Source organism: Setaria viridis, chromosome 9 (assembly GCF_005286985.2).
Source record: "Setaria viridis chromosome 9, Setaria_viridis_v4.0, whole genome shotgun sequence".
NCBI classification, from domain to species: domain Eukaryota; kingdom Viridiplantae; phylum Streptophyta; class Magnoliopsida; order Poales; family Poaceae; genus Setaria; species Setaria viridis.
Window position 1 is genome coordinate 46,596,852 of NC_048271.2, and position 21,359 is coordinate 46,618,210.

Genomic DNA, 21,359 nt, shown 5'->3' on the forward strand with positions numbered 1-21,359 from the left:
TGCACAGTTTTGTTGTACTTTGAGAGACGAAGCTTTTGAGCCTAATTAGTCAATATTTGGACAATAATTCACAAATACAAACGAAACGCTACAGTGTCGCATTTATGGCAAAATGCTAATTTTGCCACTCCCAAATTGGCAACTAAATAAGGCCTGAATAATTCCGAATGGTACGGTACAATCTATTTGGTTGGCTGTATAGGATTATGTATAATTTTTGTTTGGTTAGCTGAATGGAATTGTATGAGCTGGTACATGTTTGGTTGGATGGATGGTTCCTCCAGGAATTTTGAATGTCTACCATAGATATTCACCAGTTATTTTTATCACAGGAATTTGGTACACATGAATGCGACAACACACGATAAGCGAATAAATTAAGAAAGAAAAGTCACCATTGAAATATATTATGATAAGAGTTCCCTACTACATACAGTCGATAGTAGCATACATACGGATGGACTATACAATGGCTAGCACACATATATAACATACAACAAAAGAGTATTGTTGCATAGAGACAAAAGCCACACTGTCAGACTACTGCCCCATAGTAGCACACATAGGTTTTGTCCATCCATAGTGATCAGACCAAAATACCACACCCAAGTTCGATCATGTCATTCTGCTATACCTAGCCATCACCAAAATACCACATCACTAGAGTTCAGACAGGTGATTCTTGATGTACCTAGCCACCCATATCATTTTGCTAGAAAGGTTAGGCAATGCATAAAATGCTCGTGCAAGTGGAGGATTATCACACATATAAGCATAGTAGTGATCAAGATTTGCCTCATCGAAACCTGGGATGCTCTTCAGCTTTGCATACAGCAAGGTCAGGTTCAGCCAGCTTTTTTATTGACGAAGAAAGCTCTCCAAGGCAGCAAACCAAGCAAGGTAAGATTTGATCACAACACTAGTAGTACATCACATTCACAAACCAAGCAGCAAAACGTTCAGTTCACTATTACATAGAAAGCACAACATATTAGTCGTTCAGTTCACTATTACATAGAAAGCACAACATATTAGTCGCAGTAGTGGTTTTGACGATCTGCCCACATTCTCTCAGCAATCATTTGTCTCTTTTCTACCATTAACCTATGGTCATTTGCTTAACCTATGGTCATTTCTTGTTCACGTGCTGTCCTCCGTGGATTTGGTGTCCAATTGTTCTTCTGGTAGGATGAAATGATCGGTCCCTTGAGAAAGAACCCAATTGGCCAATTGGGAAGGATGCAGCGAGCTAGGACAATATCAACTTGAGTTGGAAAAGGGAAGAATGGAGTTGCATCATTAAGAATTTTGAACCTTCTCTTCAATGATCCAAAGGACGCTCAGCTGTAACACGTAGTGTCGTTGTCAAGATTAGCGGGTTAAGACTTAGACTAGTAAATTTCTTTTATGCGCGTAAGGCTTCGGATGGTGGCGTGGGAGACACGGGGTTTAGACTGGTTCGGGCAAGGGAACGCCCTACATCCAGTATCGGGAGCTGCTCGTGTTGCCCACGCGGGGTTCTGTAGTAGGGGTTACAGGAGTGCGAGAGAGGGAGCTGATCCCAGGTCTCTTGGGTGTGCACTGATGCTCTAAGTGGGTGTGAGTGTGTTCTGTTGGCTTGGAAGCCTTATGGTGTCTCGAGTTGTGCGTTCAGCCTCCCCCTGTCTCAGGCCCCCGATTCCTCCTTTATAGCGCAAGGAGGCCACCGGAGTTACAGGTGAGACCGAGTGTGGGAAGCGGTAAAGAGATAAACATGGCTAGGTAAAAAAATACAACGCGAGGGGGGGAGCAAGTTCCCAGGTCGCCGGCGTCCTCGCCGGCCTTCGGCTTCCATCGGCGCGTTTGCCGGAAGAGGGTGGCGGCCGCTGCATCCTGTCGATGGCTTCCTCGGCGACTGTAGCCGTCGGACGTGATGATGGCGTTTCGTCGTGACCCCCGTGTCCGTTGGGGGAGGCGGCGGATCTTGCCGTCCTGCTGACGGCCTGCGGAGAGCGAACGTCGCATCTCTGCCACCGGGCGCGCGGGGCACGAGAGCGGGCGAGACTTCCTCCTGCCCTGGGCGGTGCAGACCATGAGTGCCCTGTGGCCAATCGGAGAGGGTCGCAGCTACTGTAGCAAGTACTGTGCGGCCGCGCATGGGTACTTGCGACGGGTTGCGTGGGGGCGCGGAGATCCTTCCTTCTGACAGCTTTGCGGCGCATTTATGGTGGAATCGACAGGGGGACCCACGAGATCTGCGCCCGAGGCGGATACTTGTCTGGTGGGCTCGGGTCAGCCCGACCTCCTATGCTTGGGGTCGGGCGAAGCGGAGGCCTGCGGCGGGGGGTCGGATGCTCCCGACCCTGGACCTGCGGTCGGGCGAGGCGGAGCTTGGTCTCCCGGGGGTCGGGGATGCCTGACCCCAGGATACCGAGTCGGGCGAGGCAGAGCGTGATTCTCGTCACCCGTGTTGGGCCGACGGCAGTCGTTATTCCCTTAGGCGGGCCTGGGCCTTCGCGTCTTTGCTGTTTCCATGGGCTTCGAAGAGTCGTTAATATTTTCCCCCGACACGTAGGGAAGAATGTCTAAGATCAAACAATTCCTTTTCATTTTGCACAGGATTGCTACCCCACTCATTTAAGTGGTACTGAACACCACGGAACAGAGGCATGAACCCAGGCTTCGCTCCATATCCGGCATCAACTAGGTAGAATTTTCCTAAGATGAAACCACAGAGTGATTAAATTGTTTCAATAGATTATTAGTGAGGGTATTAACAACAAAAATAGTTTTATTACCTTCCGGTACTCGTTGACCATTCACTCTCTTTAATGCATCTGATAATACCACAACATCAGCTAGCACATATGTGAATTTCAAATCGAAATCTACATCTGCCATCACATTTTGTGTTGCAAACGACTTCCTACCACGAAAGGCTGCCTCCATAGATTTACTAACAGATACTCATATATGTGTCCTATCAATAGCTCCAATACAATCCTATATGGTAATTATATTAATGAATTAGTAACCTGGAAATTTCGACCACATACATCCAAAAACAAATTGGATTGCCATACCTTAAAGTACGGATCCCATCTTGGATTGCCTGCAATTTTGGCTGGGGGACCGAAGAAGGTGGCCGAATAAGCTCATTTCTTAGCTCCCTATGGCACGTAGGACTAGGTTGAAATATCTGCTAACGGTTTCACCTGACCTAATGAAATTAGTCCCAACTAGCTTATTTCTTAGGTTGTGTCCACCTGTATTCAAGAACATGACAACTTGTTCCTCGATGCATACATATATAATACATATATAGTGTCTTGGAGCAAAGAGCGTTCTCTTAAAACTCGACACAACTCAAAGAAAGGATCTCTCTTAAGCCTTATCATTTTGGTGCAGGTGGTACCATCCTTGTAAATTCTTGTGTTCAGGTAGTCAATCCTTTTCTTATCCCTTTCCTCCATTGGAGCATATGTAACACGTTGCCTTTCTTTTCTCAGTCTAGACCGAGGCCTTGTTTAGTTCACCCCTAACTCCCAACTTTGACACTATGCAAAAAGAAGATTCCCCATCACATCAAACTTGCGGTACATGCATGGAGTACTAAATGTAGACGAAATTAAAAACTAATTGCACAGTTTTGTTGTACTTTGCGAGACGAATCTTTTGAGCCTAATTAGTCAATGTTTGGACAATAATTCACAAATACAAACGAAACGCTACAGTATGCTACAGTGCTGTAACAGTAATTTGGCACCTCCAAACTTTAGCAACTAAACAAGGCCCGAATAAACAAAAGCACCATACAGGCAGCTAGATATGTAGCAGCACTAATGAGTACAATTTTTTTCCGTCTAAGCTCCCTGTCATCCATCTACATTACCCAGGGAATGCAAACATTATATAAGATTTCATTTAAAAATCAGAATATAAGCTCATCAAGCAACACACATGCTATCACGTGATGGTTCTATTGGAGGAAAGCATATCAGTTTGCTATAAAATAATCTCCAGGACAGAATCGCATCTATATACTAATCAAATACATAAGAAATCAATAGAAGCACCTGGAACCTGTAATGCAACGAATCAACACATTCGTTCGCGAATCCCCTAGTATAACTTCAGATTTGAACGGCGCAAATGCATTCTTGGTCTTTGAGTCAACCAAATCAAGAACCAGACCCGGACCCAGAATGAGGGGCGACGAGCAACCAGATGTCCAGATTGACGGGCGACGAGGAGGAATCTTTACCTGCGTGAATGCGCCGCCGAGGGAGAACGACCAGGCTCCGGTGGCTGCGACAGGAGGGAAGGCCGAGTCGGAAAGAGGGGAAGGGGTGGGAGGCGAGCGGATGCGAGCGAGACGCTCCGTCCTGGACGGCGTCGTTCGAGGTTTTTTCCTGTGCAGAGTTATGTCGACTAGCTGCTTGACCACCACTAGGATTCGCAGGAGCAGTTTGTGCCTTATGAGGCTTGATGTATAGTTCAATGAAGTTATTTTTCTTTGCATATACCAACATTTTTTCAACAGATTGATCATTGAATATGATCAATACCATTTTCAATGTCAAAATCAGGGATCGTATAAAAAATTTCATCTCTATTTGGAAGGCTACTTTTTTTGCCAAGTCTACTATGTCAAAAAAAAAAAAGATGTTCTCTCACGGTCAATTCTTCTAAAAATTGACACTTCGCCTCCTTCGTAAAAAAGTGCTCCTTCTTTTGAAAAGGAACCCCTGTGATGAATTTTGATAGTGATGAAATCACCCTTCATTCCGTGTATGTGTACTATAAAATAAAAGAATCCAAAGTATATTTATGAACACATCTACAATTGGTAAAATAAAGATGTGTAGACCTGGACAGTACTACTTGATTAATCCTAAAGACACTGTAAAAATAAATCAATCAAGATATAATATTGATTTGATGATGACTTTGTACTCTAATCTTAGAATTCAACCGTGAGCATCAGAGAGGGAATGAAACATTGGCCAATAGCACAGATGTAAGAAAAAGTATGCAAATTTAAAATATTGATGCACGCACTAGCAAAATGTAACAAGACATTCTTAGATTAGACACATGGACTTGATCTAATGGAGCAACCGATCTAGAACAGGTGGCCTATCAAGGGAAAAGAGAAATGAAAAGATAATAAGAGATCTGTAACTGCAGCTTTTTGTCTCCACTTAACCGCAAGGATCTGCAAAGAAAAAGGCAACACCTTGCTGTCAAAATCTGAGAATACAAATAGATACTCCTCCATCCTTAAATAACTATAGCTTTTGGTTTCCATGCCACAAGTTTAACTGAATTGGTAGAAAATACGTGCACCATTTGTATCTTCAAATTAATTTATTAAAAAATTAGATTCAAATATCTATCTAATGATATTAATTTTGTATCATAAATATTAATATTTATGTGTATATATATATATATATTTAGTTAAAGTTTTTTCTCGGGAAGAAAAACCACAGTTATTTAGGGATGGAGGAAACAGGCGAGAGGAGAAAAGGAGCCAGAGATCAGAAAAGCAGATGTGTCGCTTTATGCTGCCTCAACCGCGTGAAGCTTATTTACAGAAATTGTAACCTACTTTTGCGGAGCTTTCGCGCGCAAATTAGCGATGCAGTTGCCGCCGGGAGGAAATTTTGGCACGCTAAAGCAATCTCGTGGCAGCAGATTTGCCGCCAAACTCGATTAAGTCAGGGGTATTCCAGCCATTGCGCACCAAACTTCCTGTCGCATCCTGTTGACGCCAGATTTTGACACGTATGGAATCGGCGTCAAGAAGGGAGAGAATTAACTGATGCGGCGAGGCAAGGAGGTCACGATTGGGAATCGGCCGATTGGTGCTATAGTTGGAGATCGGCCGATTGGTGCTGCAGTATTTCGGCGGATGGAGTTGGTAGAGGTCGGCCGATTGAGAGGCTGAAGCAGTTGGGCCAATATGGGTTTAAAGTGGATAATGAAGATAAAAGCGATCGGCCCATAGGTGCGCGACGACCAACTCCGATATGAGTTATACTTGTAAATATTCGTTTTCGTTTAAACTTAGAGATAGAGTCCTAGTCGGTTAAGAGATTGTTGTAACAGGCTATAAATAGCCATCTTTAGAGATCTGTAATCATCATCAAATCAATACAACAATCTACTATTTCTTCGTATTTTACTTTCAAGTTGACGACTTTGTCAGTACTTTTCTTCTTTTCACGAGTTCGTACGAATTGGCGGGGCTGCATCAACTTGACCTCCGGCCGATTCTGTAAGTTCTATTTATCGAGTAATATCTAAGCTTTAACTTCGGGCGCATCACTGTCATTTCGTTTAGATTTATTCATCAAGTTATCGATATTTACTAGAATATTAGGTTTTACTTGTTGTTTTAGTTTTATCACCAGTTATCCAACTTATATCTTGTTGCTTAATCTACTGCCTTTTTGCATAGCCGATTAGATCTGTTCCTAGTGTTGCTACTGTAGCGTTGTTTAGTTTACTCTAGCAGTATTCTTCACCAACGTTACTTGGTAATCGGCTGTATTATAGCCGATTTCTTTATTACAGCAAATCGGCCGATTCGCTGATAAGCTTCCTCGAGATCGGAACTTTAGCCGATCGCAACCTCTAGGATCTGACACGTTTCTTTCCTTGCCAATCAACAGGTCAGATTGGCTGGCACGCCGCGCGAACCGCACCAGGGTGATCACCCGAACAGGAGTTAAGCAGATTCTTCCGGATCGTGTGTCCGACGCTAGAGATTCAATCGGTCAATCTTTAGCGCCAACACATCCATATGAATTACCAGACTTCCCCAGGGAAGAGATCCGTGGGAATTCCTCCCATCAACTCCCTATCCCCATCCTAGTTTAATTCCCTATCCTACAAATTAAATAAAGCCCCAAAACTTCCATTCCCTCTCATCAACTCCCTCCAACCAAACGAGCCATAAAGGGAATATCCAATCTCTAGACAGTTCGGTCGTGGACGAGATCGTTCGAGGCCAACACCCAAACGGTGGGACGGGCGGCTCCCAGGTGGCCATCCAGGACAGAACTGTGCATGTATGGTTCCGTCACGGGAACCAAACGCCGCTTAAATCGACACATTAGGCCCAAATCAGAAGTGGGAAAGCCTGTCAAGCGCGGCCTGAAAAGAAATTAGCTTTATTTGCCCAAGCGCATGCGCTTCCAATTTTTTCCCTCTTCTTTTCTTAAAGTCAGATTTTTTTTTTTTTAGAATCTATTTTGTTGGGGAACTAGAGCGTGCCCACGCTACTTGTAATCTAGCTAGGCAACTCCCGCGTGTGTTGTAGAGCTGGATACGGGAGGAAGGAGTTGTTCTAAATAATAAAATTAGAATCAAATATCAATAAAGTTGAGATGGCCGAGTTGGTCTAAGGCGCCAGATTAAGGTTCTGGTCCGAAAGGGCGTGGGTTCAAATCCCACTCTCAACATTGATTTTTATTCTTTTTCGTTTGCTGCAAATCAAGCATTTATATGGAAGGTAATAGTTCTTAACAAGTTGAGAATACGTGTCCAAGAACTGCACGAGACACCCAGGCCCAAGCATTCAACTGCCATCTTGATTTATCCGTGCAATTTCATATCTCAAGTAGGGATAATATGATTACAATTCGAGTTGCGTAATCCAGCAAAAGAGAATGTAGGCAAACATTCTTAGACCATTTAATCAGATTACAAATACCAGTTCTCCACACTAAGATACTACTAAACCACATCCCAAAGGCAGTTCTAGTGCTACCGATAGTCTCACATGTAGAGGCCCTCCGGCACACCTTCTTTCTTCTTGAACATGACCTTTTCTTTGGCCTTCTTGAAGTCCACATGCGTCACCTAATGCAACGGAAAACAGATAGCAGATCATGAGGATACTTTTAGTTTTGTGCCTTTATTACTATTCCAGACTATTAGAGGAAGGCAAATCTGGTGAAATAAATAGTGTACATATCAACAAAATGACGGCTACAGGTACAAAAATCTCTGGTGAAATAAATGGTGTACGTATAAACAAAGTGCCGGCTACAGGTATCAACAAAGTAAGCCAGGTATATATGCCTTTCCAGGGATACAACTAATAATCAGCTCAAGAGAAAAACAAAATAAAGGCTCTATTTGGTCTAGAATGTTGTCTTACCTTCATACGACGCTCTCTCAAAGCAAGCAAGCCAGCTTCAGTACAAATTGCTTTGATGTCGGCACCTGAAAACTCATCTTTTGACATGATAAACTCTTCTAGGTTTACGTCATCAGCCAAGGTCATCTTCGATGTGTGGATCTGCTCAACAAAACAAACCTCGGTAAGAACAAAGCATGCCTTCTACCAAACGAATAGGACTCAGATGCTTCCGTCACACAGTAGCACCTGGAAGATGCGGCGCCTGGTCTTAACATCTGGTAAAGGGAATTCAATCTTCCTGTCAATTCGACCTGGTCGAAGCAAGGCAGGGTCAAGACTTTCGATGCGATTCGTTGCTAGAATAACTTTAACATCTCCTCTTGAATCAAAACCATCCAGCTGATTTAACAACTCCAACATAGTTCTCTGAATCTCGCGCTCTCCTCCTGAATGAGCATCATACCTACAACAAGGCCACAAACACAACTCAGATCAATTCATTCCTGAGAACCTTCACCAATGATTTTTCCATTAGCAAAGAAAATAACCCCTGTGGTAAACTATCATATGTGGTACAACCCACCTCTTTGTGCCAACTGCATCAATCTCATCAATAAAGACAATTGAAGGAGAAAGGTCATCAGCCACCCTGAACAATTCTCTTACAAGCTTGGGACCATCACCAAGGTACTTTTGGATCAACTCACTCCCAACAACGCGCAAGAATGTTGCTGATGTAGAATTGGCAACGGCCTGTAGCATATAAACTTTTTTTAAGCATCCACAAAGTGATTCCATTTGTAGGAAGGGGTGCAGCAATCTCATACTGAAACTTGGAAATATCTTATGCTAGGGAGGTAAAAAAAAAGGACAACAGACGCTCAGTGGGTTTGCTTCTTTACTGATGGGTGAAGAACTCATGGCAGAAGAAGGCATCAAAGTTAAGATTTGAAGTGTCCTAAAGGAAAAGAGCGCAAACCTTAGCAAGTAGAGTTTTCCCTGTTCCAGGTTCTCCATAAAGTATTACTCCCTTGGGAGGCCTGATTCCAATGTCCTCATATAGCTCAGGATGTGTTAAGGGAAGTTCAACTGCTTCTTTGATTTCTTGAATTTGAGCATCTAAGCCACCAATGTCAGCATAAGACTCCAAAGGCGCCTTTTCAACTTTCATGACAGAAACCATAGGATCAACTTCATCTTGCAAAATACCAACCACAGACAGAACCTGAGAGAAACATTTGGACAAGCTAGTTAGTACAGAAACTTTGAGAATGTCACTTAAAGAATGAAGAGCCACAAATGTGTCTGCTAAAGCAATCAAGAAAAAAGTCAAAAACAATTGCTCTATATATCAAGGCAAGTATCTATGAGGCACTAAAATGCATAGACACTTAAGCGTACATAAGTGAAGAGCCATATATTGTTTGTGCCATTAATCCTCCAAATTGCAATACTAAATTCCAAATACTTGTAACCCCAAAAATTGTCATATCATGTACATTGCGCGAAAAGAATTCCTCCTTAGCACGTATCAACTCAATTAATGGTAATTCAGACCACAAATTTTGCAAGTGATCTGTAGAAAGCAACCAACATATTCGACAAATATGTAATATATAGCCATAACCATAGATAGAAAGAAGTGGTCGATTATCCTCCAGCCCAGGGATTGGTCACCTTCATAGTTCATATGCCTAGATGAACTAGCAACTATTTAAAAACATATAGAATTACTGGGAATTCTCTGAAGTCACAGTTGTGCACCTATGAAACAAGCTAATAAGCCAGAAATGCTTTTGTCCAAATTTCAAGGTTTGTCCACATTACACCATACAGAAGCATAACAAACCCAATATTCTCACAGCATAGCAACAAGGTTAACCAGCCCAGACAACTAATTATCACTTGTTTATCGCTAGCCACAAAGGAAATTATAATCTTTCCATTAAAATTTCAACCTGAGTCCCCAATACCAGACCGAATCACTAATTGAAACGTGCAAAAAGCTTCCTGCGCCGAAACTACTGCCTCAATTCCAATCCCGCACCGCAATCCATCAGATCAATGCAAGGATTTCATATTTGTACCTTGTTGTGCATCAGTATGGCGCATCCAGGCTCGAGCTGGTCCTTGTCGACGAAGGACATTACCCCGACGTAGTACTCGGGCCCCACGGACGAGGAGACGATGGCGTGGCTCTCGTCTATGATCTCCTCGAGCGATCCGACGCTCATGGGGGTGCCGCGGAGGTCGTCGACCTTGGATCGGTCCTCCTCCGTCTTGTCCTCGCTGGGGCGCAGGCGCTCCTGGCTGGCGACGAACTCCTCCTCCATGAGGAGGTAGTCTTTGACGCGCTCGAGCTTGAGCAGGCGGAGGCGGCACTTGGAGAGCGGGGCCACGGCGGGGAGCCGCGCCGCCGCCTCGGAGCCCTTCTGCCGCTTCTGCCTCCTGCCGACACGGGAAGGGGCGGCGGGAGGCTCGTACTTCTTGTCCTTCTTCCCGCCGTCGCCGGGCTTGCGGTCGCCCGGGAGGCCGCCCTGCTTCCCCATCCCGCCGGGAGTGCCTTGCCCCATCTCCGGCGGCCGTGAGTTAGGGTTTGGCCCGGTGTGGCTTGGTGAGAGGCGGGGTGATGGAGGGGAAGGGGAAAAGGAGGAAAACCAGTTTTCCTTTCTACTCGAGTTCTCACGCCAGGGTAATATATCGGTGGTCATGTGTTTTCCTATCTAGCGTGTTTTCGTTTTTCTCCATATTTTCCTCTCGAACACGTTTTCGCCCAGGGAGGAGTAATTCCGAATCTGGTACAGATGGTACAAGCAACTATCGGATGTGCGGGATTATTGGATCCCGAAATTGTTTCAATTTTTAAAAATAGATGTGTGTAATATATCTAGAGAATCATCCGAAAACGAAACGATCCCACGTCACCTCCCCTAGGTGACTTGGCAAGCAATCGCTCGCGCCTGCCACCACCTAGCTAAAACCTAGTTCTTGTGACCGCCACCTTCACGAAAATAGATTGGTGTAATGTATCTACGTTTCAACAGAATGATCCTACCAAAAAGGAAATGACCCCGCATCATCTCCCTTGAGTGACTTGAGGAAGGGGGGAGGTACCGCCCGTGCCCGTCACCACCTAACCAAAACCTAGCTCCGGTGGCTGCGCTCCTCTTCCTCCCTGTTCTCCCCTTCTTCATCAGCTTCAAGTCATCAAGGTCGCCTACTCGTCGCTGGTGAGGGTCGTCTCCGGCCACCACACACCGGATCCAATCTCCCTAGTTTGGATCTGCGTGCTCCGGGTGGGGGCTGTTCTCTCTCTTGCGGCTGTCAACCGCCGCCTTGGGACGCACGCCTCTGATTGACGTCGCACCTCTTCTGGTCATCTTCAGGGTAGGGGCAGCGGGCGGCCCTTCGGTCGCCGCCATCGTGTTGCGTGGCCGTCGCACTAGTCCTCCTTGGCTGCCTGGTAGAAGCAGGATCTGGTAGTGCAACCAGGTTGGTTGCCATGCCTAGTACACCTCTTGGTGTGTTGGTGCTTGTGCAGGTATGGGTGCTCGGTGGCTCACGCTGGTGCGGCTGTAGCGACGGCCGATAGAGGTTGGTCGTCATTAGGGTGTGCAGGTTCGTTACAATTTTCACAAACAGGCTCTAGGTAAATTTGCACAAAATGAGTTAAAGTTCCTTTGGACATGTTTTTGGCCCAAAACTAGTTGCGCACCAAATCAATCGGCACAATCATAGAAGAATAGGAAGTCGGTGTCAAGTTTGAGACGTCAATTTTTCAACAAAAGATCACAACACCATATACTACAACACCAAAATACCATCAGCAGAGCATACATCGTGCCAAACTAAATGATTGTTCACACAAAACAACAGCAACTAATGAAGTAGCACTCCATATCACACACTAGCTCAGAATAGCATATATAACCGAAACTAACTTTTGATTAGTAGCCAAAACACACACAGAGTACGAGGAGCATGCCAGCATAATAGCGAGCACGCATTCCTCTACTATCTCATACCCGCAAGGGTTGACAAGGGGGCAGTGCACAAAAGCACTCGACAACAAGTCATTATACGTTGAGCCAGTTCGGTGGGGCAATTCAAGCACCTAGAAGTGTCTGCCCCACCAGCACCCAGGTGATCCTTCACGTGGTGCTCCAAGCTGAATGTGACGCGGCACTGAAAATTGGAGAGTAGAAGAAAAAAGTTGTTCAACATTCAATTGGTTGTGATCCAAGGAAACCGATAATGCCAGAAGCATTCCATTCTTGGTTATGCTACATAAAAAATGACCATCTTAGTAGGTGAAAGTTAATTTGGTTTCAAAAAATAAGCCAATCACACAACTAAAGAAGATCACAATTCGATAGGTCTAACTATCACATGTTTAGAAGATTTAGAAAGTAATTCGTGTAACCTACATCACAGTAAGAAGATAAAAGTTACATTTTTAAAAATTAGGGATACCAACTTATTCAGAATTCATAGCTCGTTTAAAAGTTGAAAGAGTGATACTCGTCAAAGGCACAACAATAAGTCAAAAATGCATCTTAACTAGATGAAGTAGATAACATTAATTTGGCTTAAAAGCATAAGCCAATTGCATAGCTAAAGAAGGATACAGTCTCTAAAAATAGCCACTTTGCATTTATGCATCTTTCTAGTTCACTCAACCTATACCATTAATGTTTGTCGATGCATTTCACGCCAAGAAGAAAGAAGTTACAATTTTAAAAAACCGAAGATCACAACTTATTTATAATTCATAGCCCATTTAAAAGTTCAAAGAATGCACTCAAATGAAGCTTATGAATATTGGTCAGGGATCCTCTGTTTCAGGTGCCACAGAACCTACAATATGTATTGCATACAAATCTAATGAACACTAGCCACTTCACAAGAAAGCTAAGCTGCTGAGCACAACTATTATAGATCCATCACACATTACAGAGACGGGAAGAAGAAAAACATGTTGCACTGAAAAAAAATCAATGACTTGACTAACCCTATGACCTTCCGAGGAAGTGGAATGGCTGCCTCTTGGCTCCATGGTGGCCTGCTTGTTGGCGGAGGCACGGTGGTCATGGTCTCGCTCTCCCGTGAGCGCGCTTCCCCCACCGTGCAGGTGTCCTCTGCTCCAGGTGCGTGCTTGTCCGTTAAGAGGGCGGAGTTCCCAAGGGCGAGGTCCACCATGAAGGGCTTGTCGCCACGGCTGAACTCCCCGCCGAGTTCTTGGCCCACCGCAGAGGTGCCATGGCTGCAGGCACGGCGCGAGGTGTGCATCTAGCCCTGCTAATTGGGCTGACATCCAAACCATAACCACACCTATCTATTTTGCATGCAAAGAAAAGGCAACCCACCCCACTATAACCTTGCTCCCGCAGAAATCAAACCCCACCAATCCAATCCTCCTCCGACTACTTATATTATAACAAACTATTGCCCTAACTGAGGTTTCAACCCATTAAGAAGCCGTTTCCCACCACAATTTGTTTACTGCATAAATTTGATAGTGTTATATGGAGCTGCGTAACATTAGACCATGCTTGCACTAGCTACTCTTTCAAGGTGTTACGCAACCCATTAAGAACGCACATGAGTAGTGGTGTGTTCGTTGCGAAGCTTACAAAGTACTCATCCAACCCCTAGCAGGGTTAGACAAATAAAGAACCTGGTCACACTAGTGTAAAAAAAGACCCAAGTAAATAAGAAAATAAACAGGAAAAATCCCCCAAAAATTATAAGCACCCGGTAAATTACATACTCAAGAATCCACACTTTCTGAGGCTAGACATCAGTGTGATCATAACATGTGTACAAGAACATGCTAGTAACGAGGCTTCAGATTAATTTTACATACTCAATAATTAAAAAAATCAAGGAATGATATTTTCCAACCAATTTTACATTCCAAGTAATCATTGGTTGATAGTAGCACAAATGCACAATAGAAACTGAATCCGGCTTAGAATGTGGGTGCCACCAAGGTTACAGCAACACAGTTTAAAAAACTGCACCAACAGCTTCGACTGACCAATGAACTTTGAAATCGTTCAAAACCTGCGACAGCACAAACAAGTCGGGCGCGCAAGGTGCCCCTCCGGAAGCTGCTGCGCGCGGCGTCCGTGGCGTGCGGGGTGCAGTTCGGGTGGGCGCTGCAGCTGTCGCTGCTCACTCCCTACGTGCAGGAGCTCGGCATCCTGCACGCCTTCGCCAGCCTCGTCTGGCTCTGCGGCCCGCTCTCCGGCCTCCTCGTCCAGCCCCTCGTCGCTCGTCGGCCACCTCTCCGATCGCATCGCACCCAGAGCCTCCCCGCTCGGGCGCCGAAGGTCCTTCATCACCGCCTGGCCAGCCACTGCCAACGATGCTGCCCTCCGCATCGCCACCAGTCGGCGCTGCTGCTGTATGCTTGCTTTTAGTTATTGCATTTTCTTTTTGCAATTTGTATGAGAGGGAGAGTCGATGAAGAGAAAGCAGAGAGGACCGGATGAGTGGATAATAGCGATAGAAGAGGATAAGATTGTACTGCTTGTGACGGTGGATGGACTTGGTTGTATATACAAATCTAGTAAATTTCTTTTGTGATTATTTAACTTTCTTCTCTACATGCATCTCGACTTGTTTGTAGGAGTACTAACACATTTGTCTATGCTATGTTTAAATCCAAACATTAAAATTTGGTTAATGATTTAATAATTATTTGTGTTTTGTGAATCAGTTATTTACACGTGAACCAGTGAACAACGCAGTATTTTACGATCAATTTGCATATCAACAATCTCTAAGACATTCAGGGCATTGCAGATATTGCTTACCAAACCTACAATTTCATAGCTCTTTCAACTAAATGGCTTTCAACTTTTTCACAATTCACAATAACTTTTTTCACAGCTCACAACCCACAATAGTTTTTCCACAGCTTACAGTCCAACCAAACACACCCTTAGCTGGTCTATACATATGGATCAATGAAAGAACGTGGGTTGATGAATTCATATATGTAACCAAAAGAAAGTGTGCTACTACTATCATTTGAGGAAAGGCTACTGAACTATCTTTCCGGTTTGGCACTAAAATGTGATGATAACAGAGAATGAAGATGGAGCTGTACGCTGAAGAATACAGTTCTAGTTGTGTCAAACTGTGTTTTCAAGGTTACTGCTATTCAACTATCGGACGTATGTCACATTGGTACTCATATATTAAAACTAATAAGCCATCAAAATCCAGTTTCCAGTTGCACATTACCCATAAGACAACATCCATAACTAACTTGTCTGATCCCTGGTGTTTTATTTTTGCAAAAGAATAAAATCATTGCTAACAGGAAAACACATCCTAGAGTCAATACTCTAGATTGCAGCATACTGAAAGGAGAATGTATTAGTCGATCATACCATTACCATCACAGCAATGCAATCTATTATCTAGATTGCACATTGCAGCATACTGACAAGAGAATCCGTCCGTCGAATTATTGCAAATAGCATGAGCTTGAGATCAATCGGTGGGTTGTTACTTTGATTTTATCCAAAACCAAAACCTGACTCAGACGCTCTAACCTACGCACGCATGTTCATCTGAATATTCTGTTTCGCATCCATGAGGCTGGAGCACGCAAGATCCGAACGAGACCCTATTGCAGATCGATAAGCAGGTAACAAACAACTCGCAGGGAAGTACAGTGAAGATGATTCACGGGGTCGGGGCCTGAAAGACCTGAAAAGGAGGTAGCCGAAGAGCAAGATCTTGCGGCACCCGTCGGCGCAGTTGCGGAGCTCCAGCAGAGCGCGTAGTCCGCGCAGTTGAAGTGGCGGAGCAACACTAATGGCAGTTTTTTTCTTTTAAGAAACAACAACTAATGCCAGTTGCCAGCAGCAGGCTCGTGGCCGAAGCGCCGGCCCAATAAAAGGCCACCCATTTGGGCCCAGAATAGAAACTTCCGCACCGCCGTCGGGGGCCGGCGGCGGCAGCCGCAACGACTTGCCTGGCGACGGTGGCCGCTGGCACCCTGCGGCTCCTCATCTCCATCGGCGTGGGGGCGCCACGACTGCGGCGGGGAGGCGACGAGGATGGACGTGCTCGCAAGCAATTTGGACGGCATATATGATGGCTTACAAGTTAGAAGGGGGCCAAATCAACAAGCCCCCGAAGGAAAGATGCAGAAGAATATTAGACAACAAGTCCATCAACGTAAATCAGCTTTGCGACCAAATCAACGACGACATCGCCGCCTACAACTGCAAGCTGGCAAAGTCGAATGCAATTTAGTCACTATCGCCACCTGACAACAGCGCAGTCCTGAAGGCAGGATGACCAACCTCCCTGTTACTTATGTGTTTTTATTAGTTTTTTCCCGTTTAAACTAAGTCGGTATCTGTAACTATTGTCCCACGGGGATCTCGTACATATCTACTGCTTCCTTCTATAATGAAACGGCAGAGCACCTGCCCGAGCTTGCTCGAAAAAAGTTAGAAGGGGGCTTCAGGTTGATGGGCCAATCAGCAAAGCATCCAGTGTAGTGCGTGTTCTATGTACGAATACGGGTTTGCTGTCTTTCAGGTATCCATGCGGCGGTTGAAGACTGGTAGTCAACCAGCAACGAAAAAGCTTTGCAGGCACTAGAAGGGGGTTTGTTCAGTCATTATTCTTGTGGCATATGCCCCCATTTCTTTTTTGCGAATCTTCTTCTTCTTCTTTTTTTCTAATCGGCATGCCCCATTTCTGTATGAGCTAAACAGAGGATCAGCTGACTGAATCAATGAAAACTGGCCACATTCAGGCTGCCATTCTCAGAGAGTTCAAGACCAACAGGGTAGTGGCCATTTGGTAAAGTCTCAAGTGCCAGTTTCAAATAAAAAGTTGGAGCTAATCAGGAAAAAAAACATATACAACTAATATTAGATGAAATTTATATAAACCACCATGTGATACCGGACAATTAGCAATTTAGCCAGAAGATTTTGGACAGTAAGATACGCAGCACAAAGTTGCAGCTACATGCTATACAATATGGGTAACAAACATTATGCTCTTCAGAGGTATCAAGGAAAACTATGAGCCCTGAAATAAGCATACAGCTCCACTCCTGCACATGTTCAGAAAAGCTAAAAGACGATAGCAATATTTTGGGAAGGAAAACAATCGTATTCCGGCATGCTGCGTATAATTCTATGTACACACATGGAAGCTACGGCAAGCAACAACAATCACCTCCGGACACATAACACATGGCCTTCAAGTTGAAGAGAACTACAGAAGCATGTTTCTCTTCCTCGGATTAGCAATCCATAATGAATAGACCACATAATGTATTTTGCTCTTCTACAACGATGATGATTCAAATATACGTTTGTTTGGATAGCTTGTATCCAGAAACCACGGCTGACAAGGCAAGAGCTGCAAATGCAAAAAAGGTCATGCTGATAGCTGCAGCAGTTGCATCTGTGAAAGTATTGACCACTGCAGATCTCATGCGGTTCGTGATCGGGACGGCAGCCGATAGCGCAGACATCAGCAAGTATGCAACTACCTGCAAATGCATTCACAGGTCTCTGTTAGCTAAAACATATATCATCCAACATTGCAATCAGTTGCTTTTAAAGAAGATTATGGTGATTAACAGTTTCCATAAAAAAGAACTGTCTTCAAAGATAAGTTGGAGCCCTCAAAAGGAAAGGGAAAAAAAGCACAACGGTAAAAGCTCTTTTCTTGTTATCTTGCCACACTGGAAATGGAATCATGACATGAAATAGATAAGCTCCTGAATCCTGACTGAAGAATCTAAGAAGGAATAAGCATGACTTTGTGTTTGATAAAAAAGAACAAACCCGTTGTTAGTTTAACTGATTAAGAATACACCACATGAGTGAGTAACAATTTCATGTGCTACATGCGGGCATTTAAACTTGTTATTCTAACTTTCTTTAACTAACAAAATTTGTGCATCCGCTAGAAAGTAAATTCAAGTTCCACCAAATCTACTTCTTAGTACCCTTATTATTATTATTTATTTTGGGGGGGGGGGGTACTTTTTAAAAAATTCCAGAGTTTTAAAATGAGATTTGAGGTCTAAAGGTATGGAACAAGCAAGACAAGTGGAACTGTAAATAGTCATATTATCTGCAGAACCTGATAAAACAAATATGCTTAGCAAAGAAGTGCAGGTCCAAGACAATCGTTATCCTCAAGGGCAGCCTAAGTGGACATGTTCTACACCTGGAGTGCTTCAATGCATTTAAGCATAATCCATTGGACATCATGAATAAACATTTGACATGTGGTACTGTATCTCCAACCAACTGAAGATTCAAATCATACTCCCAACTTCGAGCACAGTCCAATAGTTGGTCCAACCGCTCCAATCTCCCCATACCAATGCCATACTGGGCAGCACATTACCATCATTGCTGCTGTTGGCCTGTCATTCACTGATACTAGTATATATATTGCCCAAATTATTGGACCATTATTGAGAACATCTATCCCACTATCGTTTCTTTTTAGTTTCTCCCAAAAAGAACCAAAAAAGGGTTTTAGGTTATCTAGTAGAATATGTGCCTGGAAAAAGGAACATCACAGCGCTCTAAAGACCATTCTGGGCAATCCAACATTAAAAGGTGATGTGCCTCTTCTTAGTTGTGCAAGTTAGTCATAGTATGGTTATATTAAATGCTCAGATGTGCAGAGCAACTTCTGGAGAGAATTTTAAGGTACTACTGAGTTGATGCGTCTCTTCAGCATGGAAGTAGAATGTCTATACTGGAACCTTTACTCTTAACACTTTATAAGTTGTACTCGGACTTTACCCCTTCATTCATATTCTTCCCCCTTTCCCTTCACTGAGCAGGAATTTTGACCAGATCGAAAAATCGAGACATCAGACCTTTGTTGGTGAGCAAAACAACTATTACTAAACAAGCAAGCTGCATATCTACAGACTAACAGTTGAAAGCAATCACTCGCCTGATCACCGACGAAATCGAGAAGCCTCGCTGACGGCGCGGAGACGGGGTCGACGCCGCCGCGCATCCGGAACGCGTGCCGCGCCGCCTGCGCCAGCGAGTAGAGGAATGCCAACGCCGCGATCGCGAGCAGGTACCTAGGGCGAGGCAGAAGACGCAATAAGCCCCCAAAATAAAACCCGAATCGAAGAGCACGCCGAAATCGAACCCAGCAAGCAGGCGTCGGGTCGCGCACTTGTACTCCTGGTAGCGGTCGAACTGCATCCAGTCGCCGTGCTGGTTGGACGCGACGAGCACGAGCGCAACGAAGGCGAAGACGGCCGCGGCGGCGTGCAGCGCGAGGGGGCTCTTGTCGAGCATGTCCTCCCGCCGCCACCGCGCCACCACCGAATCCACCACGCCCCCGCCGCGGGCGCGGGAGGCCGCGCCGCCATCCGCGGTGGAGGTGCCGTTGTGGGGGGCGTAGTCCGGCTTGTCGGCGTCCGGCGGCTTCTCTACGACCGCGGTTGCGGCGGCGGCATCGGTCGTGACCATCGCCATCGCTTGCTGGTATACCGGCTGCGCAGCCTCGAGGATGGTAAGCGAACTGGGACTCTGGGAGGGGAGAGACGGGAAGGGAATAATATTAGCGAGGGTGGTGAGATTAAAAGTAAACAAACAAGGATAAAGTGCTTTGTGTGTGATGCCGGGAAGGCACTTGTGCATTTGCAGAGGCGGAAGCAAAGCGCGGTTATTATCGCGACTTCGCGAGGAGACCACTGATCAGCAGAGGCTCGAAAATAATTCTTTTTTCTGAAAAAAAAATGCTCGAAATAATTACCGGCACCAGATAATCTCCATCGGTGGGTGCGCGCGGTCCCACTGGTCGGTATGTAAAAGTTGATTTGTGTAGAGCGTCTACCTACGGAGTATTGTGGTATGACGTGTCAGTATGCCTGGCGTCTAGGGCGATACATGGAGCAGAAGCCTGAATGACATGTGGGGTCCCCAGGCAGAAGTGTCTGGAGTTGTATATGGCAAAGGTGATGTTGGATTCTGTCCATGGCTTTAGTTTTATTGGCCTTCCATTTTGACTGCCAGATGGATACCGTCAATGGACCGTGCTGAGTTCTTTTCCTCTCCAATTGTAGTTTTACCTTTTCTGTGGAATAATAGGCGAGTAAACTGGGCGCTTTCTTATACAAAAGGAAAAGCTGCGTGTCTTCGAACAAGAATTTGAAAGCAACAGGTGAAATACGTGGCGGTCTTACATGGGTTTCCGTGTGCCAAATGCGCCATCAGTCGTCGTCTTCAGATTCCATTTTGTCGATCTCGACAAGTTTGCTTTGTGCTACGGCCCGCTGTAATGCTGCAGTAGGCTCATGTACTTACTAGGCCCATTACATCCATTGAATCCCATTCCATGGGTCACTGGTTTAAGTTTTCGGCCCAATCTCGGTCACGTCAAGATTCTTCTTTTTTCTCAAAGATCACGTCAAGGTTCGTGAACGCTTTGGCGGTGGACCTTCGATTCAGTTTCTCCACGCGTTCTACTAAACTCTAGCGTGCGGTCACCCGTCACCGTCACCGTCGTTTGCTCCGCCGCTGAGTCCAATCCGACAAGTGTGTCCTCCTTTCTTCTACAGTTTCAGAATTCAGAGGGAGATCGTGACGGAACCACCGACCAGCCAGGTGGAGCCGTGGAGGCGGGCAGCTTGGCAACGTTGATGTTTGACCAACGGTGGGGCATCAGCGTAAGGGCTGTGAGGCAAATATAGCCCGTCGACGGCAGGAGGTCAGGAGCCGTCGGCGATGAAAGAGGGGCCGGTTGCTCTGCAATTACGGAAGAAATTCACCGACGCACGCCGCGTAAAGCCGTAAATCAAAACGGTCCGAATGCGTAGCTCCCCGCCCCGGTCCAGTTTACACGCAGTGCCAGGTGCTCAGCCGCGCGGCGGCGCTCGCCTCGGTCTGTGCGGGCGCGCGGCCAGCGACCTGGTGGGCAGGGAGGCCGGCGCGGAGTGGTGGACGGACCCAACGCCCAGCGGTCACGCGGTTTATGTTACGAGACCAGCCGGTTTCCGCTTTCCGTCGTGGTCCTTCCAGAGTGTCAGTAGACAGCAGTGTCACCGGTAGCCTACAGAAATCGCCGCGGCACGGAATGGATTAATCACTTCCGGGCTCCGGCACGTGCATAACCGACTTTAAGTTCGTAGAGCCTGTTTGCTTCAGCTTATAAGCCGGCTGAAAAGCTGAAACAGCTGATTTGTTATAAG

General features: G+C 45.4%; 2 protein-coding genes, 1 long non-coding RNA gene and 1 other non-coding gene across 5 annotated transcripts; 1 reads left to right on the forward strand and 3 right to left on the reverse strand.

The window, feature by feature from the left end:
• Positions 1 to 3,267: 3,267 nt before the first annotated feature.
• LOC117837214 (uncharacterized) lies at positions 3,268 to 4,454 on the reverse strand. The gene is made up of 2 exons (XR_004636267.2): positions 4,244 to 4,454; positions 3,268 to 3,536 (listed from the first exon to the last, which is right to left on the reverse strand). It is a non-coding gene; the product is annotated as an uncharacterized lncRNA (long non-coding RNA).
• A 2,916-nt stretch (positions 4,455 to 7,370) lies between these two features.
• TRNAL-AAG (transfer RNA leucine (anticodon AAG)) lies at positions 7,371 to 7,451 on the forward strand. The gene has a single exon. It is a non-coding gene; the product is annotated as a tRNA-Leu (tRNA).
• Positions 7,452 to 7,562: 111 nt separating this feature from the next.
• Positions 7,563 to 10,809, reverse strand: LOC117839984 (26S proteasome regulatory subunit 4 homolog). The gene is made up of 6 exons (XM_034720437.2): positions 10,222 to 10,809; positions 9,114 to 9,359; positions 8,718 to 8,887; positions 8,381 to 8,597; positions 8,153 to 8,293; positions 7,563 to 7,851 (listed from the first exon to the last, which is right to left on the reverse strand). The coding sequence occupies exons 1-6, from the start codon at positions 10,705 to 10,707 to the stop codon at positions 7,768 to 7,770; spliced, it is 1,344 nt and encodes a 447-aa protein (XP_034576328.1). The 5' UTR covers positions 10,708 to 10,809; the 3' UTR covers positions 7,563 to 7,767.
• Positions 10,810 to 17,088: 6,279 nt separating this feature from the next.
• On the reverse strand, positions 17,089 to 19,834 carry LOC117835848 (CASP-like protein 4B1). Of its 2 annotated transcripts, none has more exons than XM_034715162.2 (3): positions 19,313 to 19,834; positions 19,106 to 19,241; positions 17,089 to 17,672 (listed from the first exon to the last, which is right to left on the reverse strand). In XM_034715162.2, exons 1-3 carry the CDS (start codon positions 19,807 to 19,809, stop codon positions 17,481 to 17,483), a joined length of 825 nt encoding a protein of 274 aa, XP_034571053.1. In that variant the 5' UTR covers positions 19,810 to 19,834; the 3' UTR covers positions 17,089 to 17,480. The 2 variants fall into 2 exon arrangements, with proteins under 2 accessions (XP_034571053.1, XP_034571054.1); XM_034715163.2 differs by having other exon boundaries at positions 19,340 to 19,829.
• Between the last annotated feature and the right edge of the window lie 1,525 nt (positions 19,835 to 21,359).